Source organism: Rhinatrema bivittatum, chromosome 1, assembly GCF_901001135.1.
Source record: "Rhinatrema bivittatum chromosome 1, aRhiBiv1.1, whole genome shotgun sequence".
NCBI lineage: Eukaryota > Metazoa > Chordata > Amphibia > Gymnophiona > Rhinatrematidae > Rhinatrema > Rhinatrema bivittatum.
Window position 1 is genome coordinate 36,144,524 of NC_042615.1, and position 18,854 is coordinate 36,163,377.

The following is an 18,854-nucleotide window of genomic DNA, read 5'->3' on the forward strand; positions in this document are numbered from 1 at the left end:
TGCTGAAGACAGACGAGACTGACCATGAAGACAGGAATTCAAGAGGCAACCAGACTTGTGAAGGAACCAGGAACTCAAGCAGACACACAGCGGAATCAGGAGGCAAGGATCAGGAATGCAAATGCAAATCACTACTCCAACAGAGACCACCTATTGCCGAGGCAAGGCGAGGCATGAGAAATGGCTTTATATACTCCCAGACCAATGATGTCATCAGGGGGGCACCACGAGCCCTTTAAGTTCCAGGGGCTTTGCGCGCACCGGCGGCCTATGCAAAATAGGTGCGCCGGCGCGCAGGGCTTTTAAAATCTAGCCCATTGTGCACCCATGCTGGCTGCAGGGTCAGTAGGGCAGGCTTGGGAACCAATTCATTGGGTATGTGGAGAAAAGCTCCATGCTGGCAGTGATGGCGACCTCCAGTCCTCGAGTGCCACAAACAGGCCAGGTTTTCAGGATATGCACAGTGAAAACGCACGAGATAGATTTGCATACAATGGAGGCAGTGCATGCAAATCTTTCTCATGCATATTCCTGAAGACCTGGCCTGTTCGTGGCACTCGGGGCCTGGAGGTCGCCATCACTGCATGCTGGTAACAAATCCAGCCCTGTACTGTAATGGATCCCTGAGGCAGAGCTGTGTCAAATGCATCTCTCTCCCTCCCCACTCATGTAAGAATTATAAAACACTAAAGCAGAGCTTCTCAAAATCATCCTGGTGATGCCACAGTCAGTTGAGTTTTCAGGCTAGCTGCAATGAATATGCATGAGATACATTTGCATATTCATGGATCTGCAGGGAATGCATAATTTCTCCCAAGCGTATTCATTGTGGATATCCTAAAAACCTGACTGGCCCTGGAATCATCAGAGCAGGTTTGGGAAGCCCTGCATTAGAGCAGTGGTCCCCAACCCTGTCCTGGGGGGCCCACCAGCCAGTCGGGTTTTCAGGATATCCACAATGAATATGCATGAGAGAAAATTTGCATACACTGCCTCCATAACATGCAAATTTTCTCTCATGCATATTCATTGTGGATATCCTGAAAACCCGACTGGCTGGTGGGCCCCCCAGGACAGGGTTGGGGACCACTGCATTAGAGGGTATGTCTGCTACACCAGTCTGAAGAAAGAGGTGAATGCTATTGACAGGAAAATATTGACCTGTAAGCACTTTCAGAGGAGTAGCCATATGCATCTAGCAGCAAAAATGACAAAAGAGGTTACCGCTACCTTATAGACTAGAACTGAGGTTCCCAAACCTGGCCTGGAACCCCCAGTTGGGTTTTTCAGGATACCCATCTGTCGAAGGCCCTCTAGCAGGGGGTTCATCTAGGTTTCCTCCGGGGTGCCTTGGCCCGGGGTAGTGAGTACCGATAGGCATTGAGATACCAGGTCTGAAAGCTTGTCCTTAAGAGAAAAATGGTCTCATGGTTTGATGCGACTCCGTCCCCAAGGGGAGGTCTCTCTCCTCGAGGGGCTCAACTTCTTCTTTGGAGAAATCCGTGTCCCCGTAGGTGGGGCTTCTGGATGGTGGGAGCCTGTGCCTAGGCCTCGAGGTGCCTGGGGCATGAGGGTCTTCCGGTGCATATTGACAAGGGCGTAAATCCCCTTTAAATAACTCCACCCAGGAGGTCGATGCCGGGTCTAAGTTGAGGGGTGCCGGTGCCCTGGGCGTCCCCGTCTGGGCCAGCTAGGTCCGGGGTGCTCCCTGAGGAGCTAGCACTGGGACCTGGGTGAGGAGGCCCTGGCCTGGTCTCCCAGGGCCTCCTCACCGTGTGCGCATAGGGCGTCCGTTTTCTCGCTCTGTAGTGGCATGCAGGGCAGAGGCCTTGGGCTTTTATGCCTATTTCTGGAGGCGCCGCTTCTGTGGACGCGTAAGCTCTTAGGCGCTCCATGCGTCTGGTATATGCGCGCCGGTTTTGCTCCAAGCCTTTGGTATGCGCCTTGTACTGTGCGCGAAGCTTATGCGCGGAAGTTTTAATGTGCGCCTAAGGATGTGCGCCCATAATGCGCGCCCAATTATCGGCACCCACAATAAGCGCCCAAAATCAGCGCCAATGATACGCGCCCAATCATTGGGCGCCTAGCATAAATATGCACCCAGCTCTTTTCGGGTGCCTATAATATGCGCTTAGCTTAAAGTGTTGCGCCCAGCTATTTCCGGGCACCTATAAGGTGCGCTTAGCTTAAAGTGTTGCGCCCAGCTATTTCCGGGCACCTATAAGGTGCGCTTAGCTTAAAGTGTTGCGCCCAGCTATTTCCGGGCACCTATAAGGTGCGCTTAGCTTAAAGTGTTGCGCCCAGCTATTTCCGGGCACCTATAAGGAGCGCTTAGCTTAAAGTGTTGCGCCCAGCTATTTCCGGGCACCTATAAGGTGCGCTTAGCTTAAAGTGTTGCGCCCAGCTATTTCCGGGCACCTATAAGGAGCGCTTAGCTTAAAGTGTTGCGCCCAGCTATTTCCGGGCACCTATAAGGAGCGCTTAGCTTAAAGTGTTGCGCCCAGCTATTTCCGGGCACCTATAAGGTGCGCTTAGCTTAAAGTGTTGCGCCCAGCTATTTCCGGGCACCTATAAGGAGCGCTTAAAGTGTTGCGCCCAGCTATTTCCGGGCACCTATAAGGTGCGCTTAGCTTAAAGTGTTGCGCCCAGCTATTTCCGGGCACCTATAAGGTGCGCTTAGCTTAAAGTGTTGCGCCCAGCTATTTCCGGGCGCCTATAAGGAGCGCTTAGCTTAAAGTGTTGCGCCCAGCTATTTCCAGGCACCTATAAGGTGCGCTTAGCTTAAAGTGTTGCGCCCAGCTATTTCCGGGCGCCTATAAGGAGCGCTTAGCTTAAAGTGTTGCGCCCAGCTATTTCCGGGCGCCTATAAGGAGCGCTTAGCTTAAAGTGTTGCGCCCAGCTATTTCCGGGCGCCTATAAGGTGCGCTTAGCTTAAAGTGTTGCGCCCAGCTATTTCCGGGCGCCTATAAGGTGCGCTTAGCTTAAAGTGTTGCGCCCAGCTATTTCCGGGCACCTATAAGGTGCGCTTAGCTTAAAGTGTTGCGCCCAGCTATTTCCGGGCGCCTATAAGGAGCGCTTAGCTTAAAGTGTTGCGCCCAGCTATTTCCAGGCGCCTATAAGGTGCGCTTAGCTTAAAGTGTTGCGCCCAGCTATTTCCGGGCGCCTATAAGGAGCGCTTAGCTTAAAGTGTTGCGCCCAGCTATTTCCGGGCGCCTATAAGGTGCGCTTAGCTTAAAGTGTTGCGCCCAGCTATTTCCGGGCGCCTATAAGGTGCGCTTAGCTTAAAGTGTTGCGCCCAGCTATTTCCGGGCACCTATAAAGAGCGCTTAGCTTAAAGTGTTGCGCCCAGCTATTTCCGGGCACCTATAAGGTGCGCTTAGCTTAAAGTGTTGCGCCCAGCTATTTCCGGGCGCTTATAAGGTGCGCTTAGCTTAAAGTGTTGCGCCCAGCTATTTCCGGGCGCCTATAAGGAGCGCTTAGCTTAAAGTGTTGCGCCCAGCTATTTCCGGGCGCCTATAAGGAGCGCTTAGCTTAAAGTGTTGCGCCCAGCTATTTCCGGGCGCCTATAAGGAGCGCTTAGCTTAAAGTGTTGCGCCCAGCTATTTCCGGGCGCCTATAAGGTGCGCTTAGCTTAAAGTGTTGCGCCCAGCTATTTCCGGGCGCCTATAAGGAGCGCTTAGCTTAAAGTGTTGCGCCCAGCTATTTCCGGGCGCCTATAAGGTGCGCTTAGCTTAAAGTGTTGCGCCCAGCTATTTCCGGGCACCTATAAGGAGCGCTTAGCTTAAAGTGTTGCGCCCAGCTATTTTCGGGCGCCTATAAGGTGCGCTTAGCTTAAATTGTGCGCTCGATTGGGCGGCAAAGAGGGACAAGATGGCGCCGGCGAGCGTGCGGGCAATATGGCGGTCTCCACGTGGGCAGACCCTGCTCCTCCTCGATCTTCGGAGACCAGTAAGTAAAGATGTACGCCTTACCTTGTCTTCGGCGCTTCCCGGTTGCGACCCGGGCGGTCTCCGGCTGCGGGGGGGGAGAGGGTGAATACCTTCACCACCGCGCTCGAGGAAGTGTGCCCGCCGCCTCTAAGCCGCGCCCGAACTCGTCTCGCTCAGGGGCTAAGTCCTCGCCGCGAACGGCTCCGGACCGAGGCTGCCTCTATGCCGCGCCTGAGCCCTTCTCACTCGGGGGCTAAGTCCCTGCCGCGATTCGGCCACCGGACCGAGGCTCTTACCTCCGAGGGACCACGGAAATCACCTCGGGAAACTCAACTGGGGGAGGGACCAGAGGGTATCACCGCAGGAGTGCGGGGCTCGCCTTCAGGTAGTTTTGTTTGTAGTTCTGTTCTTTTATTTTGTTCTCACGCTCGGCGAGCGTGAAGATAGCTCCTAACTGCTTTGGAGACGGAAAATACTGAGATTCTGCACTTCCTGCAGGGGTATATGTACTACGTGCCGGCGTCAGATTGAAATCTGATCCGTCTCCAACTGCTAGCTCGAGCACACTATACCCATTGGTCCTGAGTCCATCTGCTACACGCTAGGAAATTAAGAGGTGATATTGCTCCTGCGAGACCTCATTGGGAAGTGTGTGCAATTCTGCAGACTGCACCTTCAAAAGGCTATTAACAGGATGGAATCAGTCTAGATGGGAGCTACAAAAACAGGCATTGATTTTATGTGAAGACAGACAAAGATTTAAACATGTATACCCTAGAGGAAAGACGAGATATGAGTGAAATTGAGACAAGGACAGCATCAGAATTCAAGAAAGAATAAACCAAGCACAGGGGATCTCAGAGAGTGGTAGGGGTTGTAGAGCTGAGAAGTTGTCTGGATAAAACCAGATAGGACATATGGCTTTTCTGTTGTCATGTCTATATGTAATTCTGCTTACTTATGTCTTTCTAAGGGCCAAGCCTACACTGAACACGGTACAGTAGGCCTAATACCATTTGGGTTTAAAATATCCTTTTTTTAGGGTTTCTGGCTGGCACCACAGCAAGGCATTTAAATGTTATTTTCTTTCCTTAGCACTGAACTTTCAATTTCCTTTTTCATGTAAAATCTATGATAGATGCACACATTTTGTGTGTGGGGAGGCCTGACAGGGAGGCTGTAAGGTTCACCCTGGGCTCCTACTCTCCATGCACCAGCTCTGCCATTATGTGCATTTTTATGCACACAATTTTTGTTCACAAAACTCCTTGGTGCATTGAGAGTAAAGTTTTGTACACAAAAAATGTTTGCACAGTTGCGTAAAACTGTGCACTCTGCCAAGCACACGATATTATTATATCAGGCCCTCTGTTTCTTGGCAATAATTGGTCTGATTCTGTTATGCTCACAAACAGTGCCAGCAGCCATGTCGCGAGCTCTCAAAAGAAACGTCACGAGGTGGGAAACTCACACCAAAAGCCTCTGGCCCAAAGGGATTTTCCAAACGAATGAATTGTTACTGGGCTCCAGTCCCTTCCCAAACCGCATCATCTGAAATATTGCTTCTCCTGACCCTAATTTCCAGCTCATGAGGCATGTGAACCATCTCTGGAGTGTACAATATTATCCTGTCAGAGCTCCAGCACTTTCCCAGCGACCTGGGCTTTCCTCTACTTCCTGTATCGATTCTTTTATGCACATGTACTGCATTTCACAAATGAAGGCTCTCACAATATCATTATGCTTTGTGTTATTTTAGTGCAGTTGCATAAACCCATAAAATAAAAACTATAAAAGTATCATTGCTACTGTGCTTCACTTTAAAAGTCTGCTGAAGCTGAAAGCAACCCATACCCTTTGGACAAGCTGAGCTTCTATTAAAAGCACTGCCTCGCGAAGCTGTGGCACACGATTAGTTTACAGAGGGAAGCCAGCCAGAGACATCAGGCCTTCTTCTTACAGTGTCCTCTACAGGGGCAGAATTCATGTTGTGCAAATGAGTCTATGGCGAGTGCTTTTATGAGGCTGCTCCGTAACTTGCAGGCTATGCACTGAAAATCAGTATCCTGTAACAGAGAAGGCAGCACTCAAGGCCCTGCATGCTTGTCCTCCATGTGCAAGAACAGATCATGCAAGAGAACAGGAACCCAACCACTCAACTGAGTCAATACCCGCGGAAAGACAGAAGGGAACGCAGGCAACCCAAAAGTCCTACCTTCTACTAGGGAATCTGAATCAGCGTATCACCCCTTAACGCGGGCCTTGGCGCACAAATTAGCTGACATGTATTTACTGCTATTCTAAATCTCATGTTAATCATCAAAAATTATAAACCTACAAAGCAAACAGTGGTTTTCGGGAACAATACCAAGATAATGTTTATTCCACACATGTAACATAAAACATTTTTCATTATGCAGCCCAGCATTTCTGTGATGATTTAATCACTTCAACATTCGGTGTCACATGTCGGAGTAGCTTAAACCTGTGAAAAATGCAAAACAAAATACACTGCTTTAAGAGAGAGATTTGACATGACAAAATACAACTGCTGTTACACACATTGCTAATGGCCACTCCTGGCAGAGTGATACTGCAGTCTGTGCAAGATGGCATGAGTAGGATGCAGTACACAAGTGATGCACCTGGAGTATCATGTCCTGCTCTGGAGAGCACATAACAGTAGATGTAATCTAGAAGAAGGTGGTGTAATTAATAGGTGTAGGTTTGTATCCTGAGCCTTATGCACCTAACTATGTAGAAAAGAGGGGATAAAACTGAGGCTTTCAAGTATCTCCAGGATATTAATAATGCATCAAAGACAAGTGGAAAAACACAAGGCACATGAAACCAGTCTGAAAGGGGACAAAGCCAGGAAGCACTTCTGCACAGAAACAGCTTCTCAGGAGAGGCACTGGAGGCTTGTAATCTGCATGACTTTGGCCTGTGGACTTGCTCCTGCTATGAGAACAGACCCCAATCTCCAGTGGTAGCTCCAGGGTAGATTTCACAGCAGTTTTCAAGATTCGGCAATGATTCTGTGCCTTATTTCCATAAACTTACATCTACTTTGCAATTCTAAATATGCATAAAATGTATTTTTTTTATTGAAACTCTCTATATTTTCACAATTAACTTTGAAAAATCTAAAATCTCTTTTCCACTTTTTTTTCGTCTTTTACTTTTTACATGATTTCTCTCTATTGTATTCCCCTTACGCCCTTTTTTTTTTACTAAGATTTAATTTCCTTTGCTTCACTCTCCTCATATGCCACCCTTTCACTCCAGCCTGTCTCTCCGTCACATAGGTAATTCTCCACTCTCTGCCCTCCTCAAACACCCCGCCCCCCATCAAGATCCTTTTTCCCTGTCACCATTCTCTCATCCTTCACCTTCCTCCCAGCAGCTCTAGCTGCCAACAGGAGGCAAGAAGAGGAGAGCCCTTCAGGCTGTGCCATCCCTCCCCTGCCGGCCAGGGCCAGACATGTAAGCTGGAACTGCAAGACTGGCCCCAGCTGGCAGCAGCTGTTTTCTTCCTTTCAGCTTGGGTGTCTCCTGTCTCCGAGTCAGGTCAGCCCCGGGAAGCAAGACATGACTGGCTAACAGGACCAGAGAGAGGCCCCTCTCCCGTATGCCCTCTTACCCCACTGTTCCTTGGCCGGTCCTGAATTCCCATGATTCTGTTGCCAAATTCTGTGTTGCAGCCCTTGCCACAGAATTAAATTTTACAACATAATAATCTCAACTCAAGGCAGTTTACAACATTTTGCCAGCAAACCCAGGGCTGTGGCCATGAGCATCCAAGAAATGTTGCATTTAATACTGGATCCCATGTCTAAGCCTTTGGCATTCAATGTGGGCTTCTGTCTCTCTTTGGTCCAAGCACTGTTTCCATGGTCACACAATTCACTGCATTTTGGACCAACCAAAGTTAAGCCCCGTCCCCAGAACACCCCATCAATCTTATTGTATCCAGTTAAATGTTGTGCAATTAACAGAGTTACCCAAACAAAATTAAAACAGCAAGTGGGAAGAGATCTTTTAAACCAAAGATTTGTCCAGGTAACTTCCAAAGTTACCTGGACAACTCTTGAATATGAGCCTCTTGGGTGCCAGTTACATTATTAGTCAAGGAAAAAAAATCTGAATTTTATTATTTACTTCTGTGTTGCTTTTTCATTTTGGTGAATTTTCTTAAGTGATCATTTTGCTCTTTTTTTTTTTTTTTTGGGGGAAGGGTCTCAGATGTGAGCACTTGCTTTTGGAGATTTTCCTTCCCCATCCTTCCTCTTTCACGTCCTATGCTGCGTGGGATGCAGGAGGCAAACTCTCTTTTCCACAGCCTTGCAAACAGGGGCCATGCTTGGCCACAGTGGTGGTTTCTCTCTGAAGCATAAGTCAAGAGCCAAACCTACACAGCGCCAGGATTTTTCCATCCCCCGATCGTGGCTGTGCAAAACTGCTCTTGCATACCTCTCACACCTTGGAGATGACATGTTACGTCCAGGAGAACAGTGAGACCAGGGAAAAGGGATTTCTGAGCATCTCAGAAGCAGGTGAGGCATTCAAGGAGCAGCCACTACTACTCATGGTCATGGGATGAAGTAGTGCCAACTAGGGCAAGACTACAACTGTGTCAGAATAAACCTTCCTCTTACTCTTCCGCACACTGCAAGCTATTCACTGCTGCATGGCACAGGGCAGAACCCGGCTCTTTCCAAAAACCCCCAGGCATCTCCGTATGCGATTTGGATTTAATTAGTCGCCTTTCCAAAACGCAGGGCCAAGGTGAGCTACAAATTCAGGAACAGTTGGTTTGTCCCTGTCCCAGAGAGCTTAGAATCTACCGGGCGGATTTTAAAAGGCCTGCGCGCGTAAATCCCGGAGCTTACGTGCGTGGCTGGGCCTCGCGCGCACCGCGCAAATTTTCAAAGAGGCCTGGCCACGCGTATGAACTCCGGAACACGCACAAGGGCCGGGCCAGAGGCCATTAGCAGCAAGTAATAAAATAAAAAACATCAGGCAAGGTAGGTTAGTTTTAGGGGGTGGGGAGTATAGGGAAAGGGGAAGGAAGGTTAGGCAGGGGGGTTAGGAAATTTCCCTCCCAGAGATTTGCAATTTCCGCGTGGCAATGCAAAGTTCACTCCCCCGCCCCCTTCGTGCGTGCGGCCACCCGGCGCACGCACGTTGTAAAATCGGCACGTCCACGTGCGTGCGCTGGGAACCGCGCGCATGTTATAAAATCTACCCCTAAATCTTTACCTAAGGCAATGGAGGGTGACGTGACGTGCCCAAGGTCTCAAGCAGCGGCAGCAGGATTTGTAGCCTGGCTTCCCTGGTTCACAGCCCACAGCTCTAAACACTGGGCTACTCTATTCTACACAGGAAAGTTATACAACACAACACAACACAACTATTTTCATAACTGGATTCCTGATAACTTTGCGCTATCAACATGGAAACTTACTTCATGTGCCCGTGCTTTACTGATTTCCATTCTCCGCTCATACTCGGCCAGATCCTCCTGGTGCTGGTGGAAGAGCTAAAGCAGAAAGAAGCATGGTTAAAATCAACAGCTTATCCTTACAGCTTATCCAAATTGTACTGCAATTGTTCTTTTTGCCTTGCATGACAGAAGCACAGGAGATGTTAACAGATAAGGACTGCTGGTCCTACCCACCCTGCTAGCAGAGGTCTTAATGTTTAGTCTTATCCCTCCCTCTGCCACTAAGGTCCCCTTGCCCCAACCAATCATGCTCAAATTCTGCCACTGTTTTGGCTTCTATAACCCTCTACTGGACATTTCTTCCAGGCGGCTGTTTAAAAAAAATGGTATATCCCGAACTTAATGCACAGCACCTCCTTTTCAGTGAAAAATTCTTCTCACATTCTGTTCCAGCTTATGCGTTCCAATCCAATCCGTCCTTCCTTTCCAATGCTTGCTCTCGTCAGCTTCATACAATGACCCCATAGGCCTTGAGCTTTTAATGATATGGAAAATGCCACCTTCTGCTACTTTATTAAAGATATATAACTAAGTAAAAACTTCTGTTTTGCCACACTGTATTCTGTTAATTCTTATCTCCCTTGTCACAGTTTTAACATATCCTCTGATCGATCTTCCTCCATCATTACCATATCAGTCAGTGTGCCCAGGCCTCTGTCCTGGGCCACCTTCTCTCTCTGCACTCCAGGAGGGCATTTCATGCATCCACTTCTTGTCTTGTGAAGACCAGAAGGGTAATGGAATTCAAGAGGACATGGGACAAACACAGGGGATCACTGCTGGCTAGAGAACAGAAATGAAGAAGTGGGGTAACTTTTCTATTTTACACTTAATTGTTTACAATTCTGCTTGGGGGGTGGCCTGCACTAAGGGGAAGCTGCTACTACCCCCTTAGGTGGCATGGGGGTTGCAAGCATGGAGCAGCAGTTGCTACTACCCCTTAACAAAAGTCTTGGGGGCATACTGCATGGCGTGGCAGTAGCTGCTACCCCCCTTAACGGCAGGCTTAGGGGTAGCCTGCATGCAGCGGCAGTTGCTACTTTATCTTCCGTCGTTCACTACGTTCCTTCACGCTCTGACCTCCTTCCATTGCTTTCAGTGACATCTTTTATGTTGATGACTCCCAGATCTACTGATGCATAAGAAATTTCACCACGAATGTGGGCCCAAATTTCAGACTGCTCATCTGACATCATTTGGTTGTCACCCTACCATCTTAAACTTAACATAACCAAAACAGAAACTTCTGATCTTTTACTCCAAACCTATTCCCTTTTTTTTCCCCCCACTGTCATCCTCTCAGTCCCCTCAGCCTGCAACTTTCAGGTCATCTTTGACTCCTCTCTCTCTTTTACAGCACAAATGCAAAACATGGCTAAAATGTATTGTTTCTTTCTCTGTACCATCACCAACATCTGTCCTTCCATTCACAATGCACTACCAGAACCCTTATCCACTCTCTCATCACTTCTTGCTTAGATTGCTACAACCTGTTCCTCACAGGTCTCCTAGTGCAGTGGTTCCCAACCAGTGCCTCGGGGCATACTGGTGTGTCACCAAAAATTTGATATAGGAAGCCTCTGCTTTTTATAACAGCCACATGTGCTTGGTGCTTGAGGAGAGTGCAGAGTAAGGAGCTGGTACTTAAAACTTCTCGTCACCACTCCCTATTCCTGCTTTTCCCCTCACCCCTGGCAATCACTGCCTCCACCAATCCAAGCCAGAAGTGTTGCAGGCCTGCTGTATCCTGCCTCGCCATCCCGCCGCACCTCCCCCTGCTGCTTGGTGTTTCAGTTTCTCTCTGTAGGCTTGTTTATAATTTATGGTCTTTTATGCTGTAATAGGTGAGAGTCAGTCTGCATTCTGCATGCTTGACAGAGGTGAGGGATTCTGCTAACTAGGATACAGATTCAGTGTAGGAATTAGAGCAGTCTGGCTTTCTTACGTTTTCCAACAGTAAGTGTACTGTGTTCTATATTTGCAGTCTTGCTTTTTCATAGGTAAGGTTGTTGCTGTTCAGGTCCTGGGTGTTAGTGATCTTATGGTATGGCTGATATGCTATATTTATTTATTTATTTACGATTTTTTTATATACCGATGTTCATTTCAAAAAGAGATATCACATCGGTTTACAATAAGGTACAATAGGTAATTCACTATCCCCTAAAAGGGCTTACAATCTAAAATATTTGTACCTGAGGCTAAGAGATTACAAAAATAAAATCATCAAAATCAAAGTTCTTAACAATTAAGCAAAAGGTATAACAAGGAGCATATTAAACAAATAACACAAAGGGGAGTGCCCCTTTGTCGCACCCCTTCTGCGCGCGGCGCCTGTTGGCTTGGCGCCTTTCAAACTGCCCGGATCCGTTTGCGATGATGTCAGGGGAGGGGGCAGGTCTCAGAATCATGGCTTTCCCCACAGAAATCTCTTCTCAGTTTCAAAGGCAGTTTTTTTCAATTTGTTTTTGTCTTTTTACCTTGGATGTTAGCTGTTACAAGGTGATCAGCACTGGTGGGTAGCCCTCCCCATCACAAGCGCCTGCTGGCTTGGTGCCTTTCAAACTGCCCGGATCCGTTTGCGATGATGTCTTTATAATTTATTTATAATTTATAAATGTCTTTTTAGCAGCTTTTCATATTATTTCACAAAGTGGCTTTGCAGGGAAGGGATTTTAAAGTACAATTATTGAGGGGATACCAAAATTTGAATACATTTTTTTATACGGTGAGTTGAAAGGGGAAATTTTCTAATCCTGCTCTGTATAAACTCCAGAACAGGTCAGAACTTACGGAGGTTGACAGTGAAATGCATGAGAGTTTGTTTGTATCAAAAAACTGTGCACTGCATATGCATATCAAGTCCTAGTTTTCTCACTGATGCAGTAAGCAAAAATTAAAATGTTTGTGAAAAAATAACTTTGAATAATATTTTATAGGCAGTTATTGAAATTAAAGAATGTTATCGTTCTCCTGCATCATTTTCAACAATATCTAGGATTTTTTTTTTTTTTTTAGGACAGCTGTTAAATGTAGCGTGCAATGTGTCACACATATAAGCATCATCTGTCAGGTGTGTCATGACAGAAAAAAACCTTGAGAACCACTGTCCTAATGAACCGGGGACTGGCTTTTTGTATGTCATGTAGCGCTATAGCAAAGTTAAGTAGTAGTAAGTACAATATATTCAAAATTCCACCTAAAATCCATACCAAATATAGTAGCCAAACTCCTATCTGATATTATCAACACATCCCTTACAGATGGAATCGTCCCAGCTGCAATAAAACAAGCCATGGTTAAACCTATCCTAAAAAAAACCCATTTAAACCCTGCTGAACCAGCAAACTTCAGACCTATATCCACTCTCCCCTTCTTAGCTAAACTACGTGAAAAAGTAGTTAACACCCAACCAACTGAACACCTAGAAAAACACAACATCCTATACCATTCACAATTCGGTTTTCGCAAATTCTTCAGCACGGAAACACTTCTAATCTCCCTCACCGACACCGTTCTCAAAGGAATAGACAAAGGCCAATCCTATATTCTAGCAATGCTAGACATCTCAGCAGCTTTTGACACCATCAGTCATAAAATCCATATCGACAGACTCATCGAAATTGGCATAACAGGCACTGCCCTACTCTGGTTCCAATCTTATCTAAAAAACAGACAATACAAGGTCAAAATAGGCAATAACGAATCCGAACCTATCAGACTTACCCTCACTCTTCAATATCGATCTGCTGCCCATATGCAAACTCCTATCCGACCTAGGACTCACACACTTCATCTATGTGGACGATGTCCAAATTCTAATACCCATCACTGAATCCATTCCCAAATCCCTCCAACTATGGGATGCCTATCTCACGGCCATCAACCAGCTACTCACCCAACTGAGTCTTGCCCTAAATACCTCCAAAACTGAACTCCTATTAATAAGCCACAAACTAAACGAAAAGACCCTAAACAACATCCAACTCACCCCTTCCCAAACACCCGATCACACAACACGTAAGAGACCTAGGTATCATCCTAGACAGCGAACTGAACCTTTAAAAATTCATAAACACAACCATGAAAGACTGTTACTATAAACTCCACTTTCTAAAGAAACTAAGACCCCTCCTTCACCAAAATGACTTCCGAACCGTCCTTCAAGCAATAACCTTCTCGAAGATTGACTACTGCAACACCATACTACTAGGTCTCCCTGCCTCAACTCTCAAACCCCCCAAATGCTACAAAACGCCACCGCCAGAGTCCTCACAAACACCCGTAGAAATGATCATATTACACCAATCCTAAAAGACCTCTACTGGCTCCCAATCCACTAAAGAATCCTTTTCAAGAGTCTAACCATAATACACAAGACCCTACACAACCAAAACGTGCACTGGCTAAATGACTCCCTCCACTTCCAAACCCCAAGGAGAGCCACCAGATCCGCTTGCAACAGAACTATACCCACACCATCCCCCAAATTAACACATTTCATCTCCACCAGAGAACGAACCCTTTCACTTGCCGGCCCCACCATCTGGAACTCAATGCTGCCAGACCGAAGACTAGAATCCAATACATAAACCTTAAAAAAAAAATTGAAAACCTGGCTATTCACAAAGGCCTTTACATAGCTCCCCCCCACTCCAATCAAGCACCCTAATCCAGACTTCACAAGTTAATAACTCCCGTACAAAGTTTTTCTCCCATATTTTTCCCTATGTTAAGACACCATATATATAAAAATGCATTGTTGTTGTATTGCTAGCACCCTATACCTATAGCTTATCTCCCCTGAAATGTTGTAATTTCTCCTAAAATGTTATAATGTAACTTTCTAATTTCCTATTCCCATGCCAAATCTTCGTTAAGCTATGTTTCACTGTAAACCGATGTGATGTGCAAACGAACGTCGACATATAAAATATTTAAATAAATAAATTATGACCAAGTAATCCGTCTTCTCAAACCGCTAAACTTCCTCCCCATCTACTTCTGTATGCAGGTCCAACTTCTCATCTACAAGTGCATTCACTCTGCAGCTCCCCATTACCTCCCCTCGCATCCTTTCTTGTGTACCCGGTTGATAAAGCAAGCTGCTCTTATTTGTGTCCTCCTCCATAACCAACTCCCAAGCCAGGCACTTTCCACACTGCTGCACCATAAGCCTGGAACAGCCTTCCCAAGTTGGTGCATCGTGCCCCCTCTCTGGCCATATTCAAATCTCACCTACAAGTTAGACCCTTCTTTAAGAGATTGCTTTTAAATCTTAATTCCTAGCTGTTCCAGATCATACCCTTGTTGATTTTAACCTTGTTTAATAAGACAAGTAAGAATGTGTTTGAATGAACTGTAAACTCTTCTGAGAAGGGACAATCATGTGTGTATCTGTGCAGCAATGAATTCATCTAGTAGTGCTATAAAAAGGATATAGCAATAGTAGTAGTAGTAGTAGTAGTAGTAGTAGTAGTGAGAGATGGCTGGGGGAAGAGGAGGAGAAGCAGAAGAAAGACCATAAAGAGGGGCAAGCAATGGAGATAGAGGAAAGAGAAGGTATAATTAGATCTTACCTGCTAATTTTCTTTCCTCAAGTCCTGCCAGATCAGTCTTCACCGTGGGTTTCGTCCCCCTACCAGCAGATGGAGGCTGAGTTCCAGACCTCTTTCTCGAGGATCCCTCCTACATAGGCGAGTTCCGCAGGGAAGGAATTAGTAGATTCTTAACCAAGTTGGTCCTTAAGCACTTTCATCCTTCTTCACCCTCTAATATTTACGTACTGCAGGGGAAAAACCGTCTTTTCCCCCCTTGTTCGTATTAATTACAATCGTCTCGGAAACAAAAATAAAAGGAAAAATTCGCACCCTGCGGGGGGATCCTGCCCAGGCGGACAGAGCTCCCGGTCCCCTTCTCCCTTGCTTAACTTCAGCAAGGAAAATACATAGTTTCATCAAGCTCTACTGTGGGTAATGAGAAAAAAATAAAAAGAAGAGAAGGAAATAGGTGTGCCCTTGCCACCTGCCCTGAGGGACTATACTTGAACTGGTATCTACCTTTGGGCCGCCTTGAGTTCCTTCTCGTGTTTCTACCATAAATATGCACAAAAGGAAAGGAAAATATTCTTGCTTCTTCTACTTGCTATCTCCTATTCCCTTGTATCCCTTGGGGTGGGATTATGGACTGGTCTGTCAGATCTCGAGGAAAGAAAATTAGCAGGTAAGATCTAATTGTACCTTCCTCTTTGTCCTGCTAGACCAATCTTCACCATGGGATGTACCGACGCTGTATCCATCCTGGCTGCTTTCAGGACTTCCGTGGTGAATTCTGTCTCCTCCCTTTCATGGAGGTGCAGTCTGTAATGCTTTGTGAATGAGGCCCATGTAGTTGCCTTGCAAATGTCAATGGGTACTATTGATCTAAATTCTGCCAAGACACCACCTGTGCCCTCAAAAAACCCTCCCTTGATCCTAATGAACCTGCCAACTTCCACCCCATCTCCAACCTCCCATTCCTATCAAAAATCTTAGAAAAAATCATCAATCGCCAATTGACAGAATACTTGAATGATAACCACATACTATTCCCTTCCCAATACTGCTTCCAGAAACACCATAGTACAGAAACCCTCCTCACTTCTCTGGCCGACTACATTCTAAAAGCCCTTGATAAAGGTCAATCCTATATCCTTGCCCTACTTGATATATCTTCCGCATTTGATACTATCAGTCATAAAATATTAATCAATCGACTCCATGAAATCGGCATCACAGGATCCGCACTCCTCTGGTTTCAATCTTTTCTCAGCAATCGCCAATACAGAGTAAAATGGAAAATCATGAATCTAAATCACATAATTTAGCACAAGGTGTTACTCAAGGATCCTCCCTTTCTCCACCTTATTTAACATATATCTCCTCCTCCCTTTTTTTTAAAGCAAAAACGGCTGAGGGGCGATATGATAGAGATGTTTAAAATCATGAGAGGTCTAGAATGGGTAGATGTGAATCGGTTATTTACTCTTTCAGATAATAGAAAGACTAGGGGGCACTCCATGAAGTTAGCATGTGGCACATTTAAAACTAATCGGAGAAAGTTCTTTTTCACTCAACGCACAATTAAACTCTGGAATTTGTTGCCAGAGGATGTGGTTAGTGCAGTTAATATAGCTGTGTTTAAAAAAAGGATTGGATAAGTTCTTGGAGGAGAAGTCCATTACCTGCTATTAAGTTCACTTAGAGAATAGCCACTGCCATTAGCAATGGTTACATGGAATAGACTTAGCTTTTGGGTACTTGCCAGGTTCTTATGGACTGGATTGGCCACTGTTGGAAACAGGATGCTGGGCTTGATGAACCCTTGATCTGACCTAGTATGGCATGTTCTTATGTTCTTAATCATACTGCCTTTATTCACATCTGATAATTCAGCCAACGTCTCTGGTTTTCCTATCATGTTTTCTGACTTGCCCCCCTATATTTATGACTAAAATCAGGCATAAGTAAGACTACAAAAATCTACTTCCTCTTTCTTTCTTTTGATAATTTTGGTTTTCACCAGACAATGCAAGCAGTGATGTAGCCATGTTTGCTTACCAATGCCCACAGAAACACCGAAGTGCTAAATGCCAGGCCAACGCGCAGCCAGTTCGGCTTGCTGTAGTCAGGCTTCTTTGCCATATACATTGATCGAGTTTGCACTGAAACAGTAAAGTTTATAGCCATTTATTATACAGTCTGCTGCAGGACAGATTTATTGGTACATTAATTACTTTTCGGCACAACTACATGAGATTAATGGTCATTTTTTCTTTTCTGAAGTGATTTAGAATCAGTATGAAGAAGGGTCCTGAAATTTTTTTGAAAGCTTTTTTTCTACACATCATCTCTGGATGCAAAGAACAGGAATATTTTCTCAGGAAGGTGAGCGTGATCCACTCCCCGGTCACAAACATGTGAATGGAGATAAATTGAAAAGCTTTCTTACTTTCAAGTTTGGATTCCATAAGGGGCTACAAAAATAATATAGCAATAGCAGGCCGATACAGTAAAGTTTGCGGGAGAGCGGGCGAGCCAGTGTCCTGTGCGTGTGATTCAGTAAACCAAAATATTTAAATTAGGGCCCGCGGTAAAAAGGGGCGCTAGGGACACTAGCGCGTCCCTAGAGCCTCTTTTTCGACAGGAGCGGCGGCTGTCAGAGGGTTTGAGAATCGATGCCTGCAAAATTGAGCGTCAGCTGTCAAACCTGCTGACAGCCCTCACTCCTGTCCAAAAAGAGGCGCTAGGGACGCAGGCCCTCATTTGAATACAGAATCGCGCGCACAGGAGAGTGGCCTGTTCGCCAGCTCTCCCGCGACTTTTACTGTATCTGCCCATGAATAAGGGGTTAAAGCTAACGCGTGGAAAATGTGCGTCCAAATGCCGGTTAACAGTGCGCTCCACTATGGATAGAGCAGGACTCCCTCGCCCCTGCAACGTTCAGTGCTTAGAAACATGCACTACTTTACTTTTTTTTTTTTAATGTAGCTTTAACTCTTTGCTTTTTCAAACCCAAGCTTAGAATTGAAACAACAGATACAAAAGCCAAGTTCCTGACTTAACGGGAAGATACTAAGCCACATAAAAGGCACACAAACACAAAGACATTTTTTTTTTTCATGCGCCTTAGCAAAGGACTCGGAAAGCCCTCTCCGGTGTTACAGAGGGGCTCGGGGTCGGCACTTGCCCTCTGTCAGTGCTCCGCTGTCCGGCCTCCTCTCTCCCCTTCGGAGGGCACTAAAGGTTACCCCGAGACCCGACGCTCACAAGGGCGGCCCGCGGGTGATAAATCTGTCCCCAGGCTCAATGGGCCCCCTGCTCACCGTGGCGCAAGGCAAGCGGACCGCGCAGCAGCGCCCGGCACAGCGACATCTTCTCCCGCCCTCCTACGAGCGGAACCGGAACACGGCCAAGAGCGGCGAAGAAACCATAGAGTTCCCCCGCTAGGAGGAGGAGAAGGAGGGGGAGCAGCGCCCCCTGCCGCTCCCACAGGCGAAAGAAAGGACAACTCCAAAGATAGAAGGGAGTCCCTTCCCAATTTTTTTTCTTCCGTTTTAGCACTTGAATTTCACTCTAGGATCGAGCGCATTCAAAATCAAATGTAATACATGTATCAAAGCAAATTTACATACTTATGTGCACTTCTAATCTTGAGCATTTACACTGGCCTCCAGTGAGATTTGGGTCCCAGTTTAAATTATTCCCTTTAAATACAGAACACAGAAACATGATGGCAGAAAACAACTCTACAGCTTATCTTGTCCGCTCATCCATACAATTGTTTCTTTGCAATCCGCTTAGTATTTTAGATAAGCGTAATCAAAATTTTTAAATAAACTACTCAACTCTGCTATCCCGACCACTCCCTCAGACACCCCC

General features: G+C 46.2%; 1 protein-coding gene across 1 annotated transcript; it reads right to left on the minus strand.

The window, feature by feature from the left end:
• Positions 1 to 6,281: 6,281 nt before the first annotated feature.
• NDUFC1 (NADH:ubiquinone oxidoreductase subunit C1) lies at positions 6,282 to 18,447 on the minus strand. The gene is made up of 4 exons (XM_029595198.1): positions 18,299 to 18,447; positions 17,034 to 17,137; positions 9,397 to 9,471; positions 6,282 to 6,414 (listed from the first exon to the last, which is right to left on the minus strand). The coding sequence occupies exons 1-4, from the start codon at positions 18,345 to 18,347 to the stop codon at positions 6,409 to 6,411; spliced, it is 234 nt and encodes a 77-aa protein (XP_029451058.1). The 5' UTR covers positions 18,348 to 18,447; the 3' UTR covers positions 6,282 to 6,408.
• Between the last annotated feature and the right edge of the window lie 407 nt (positions 18,448 to 18,854).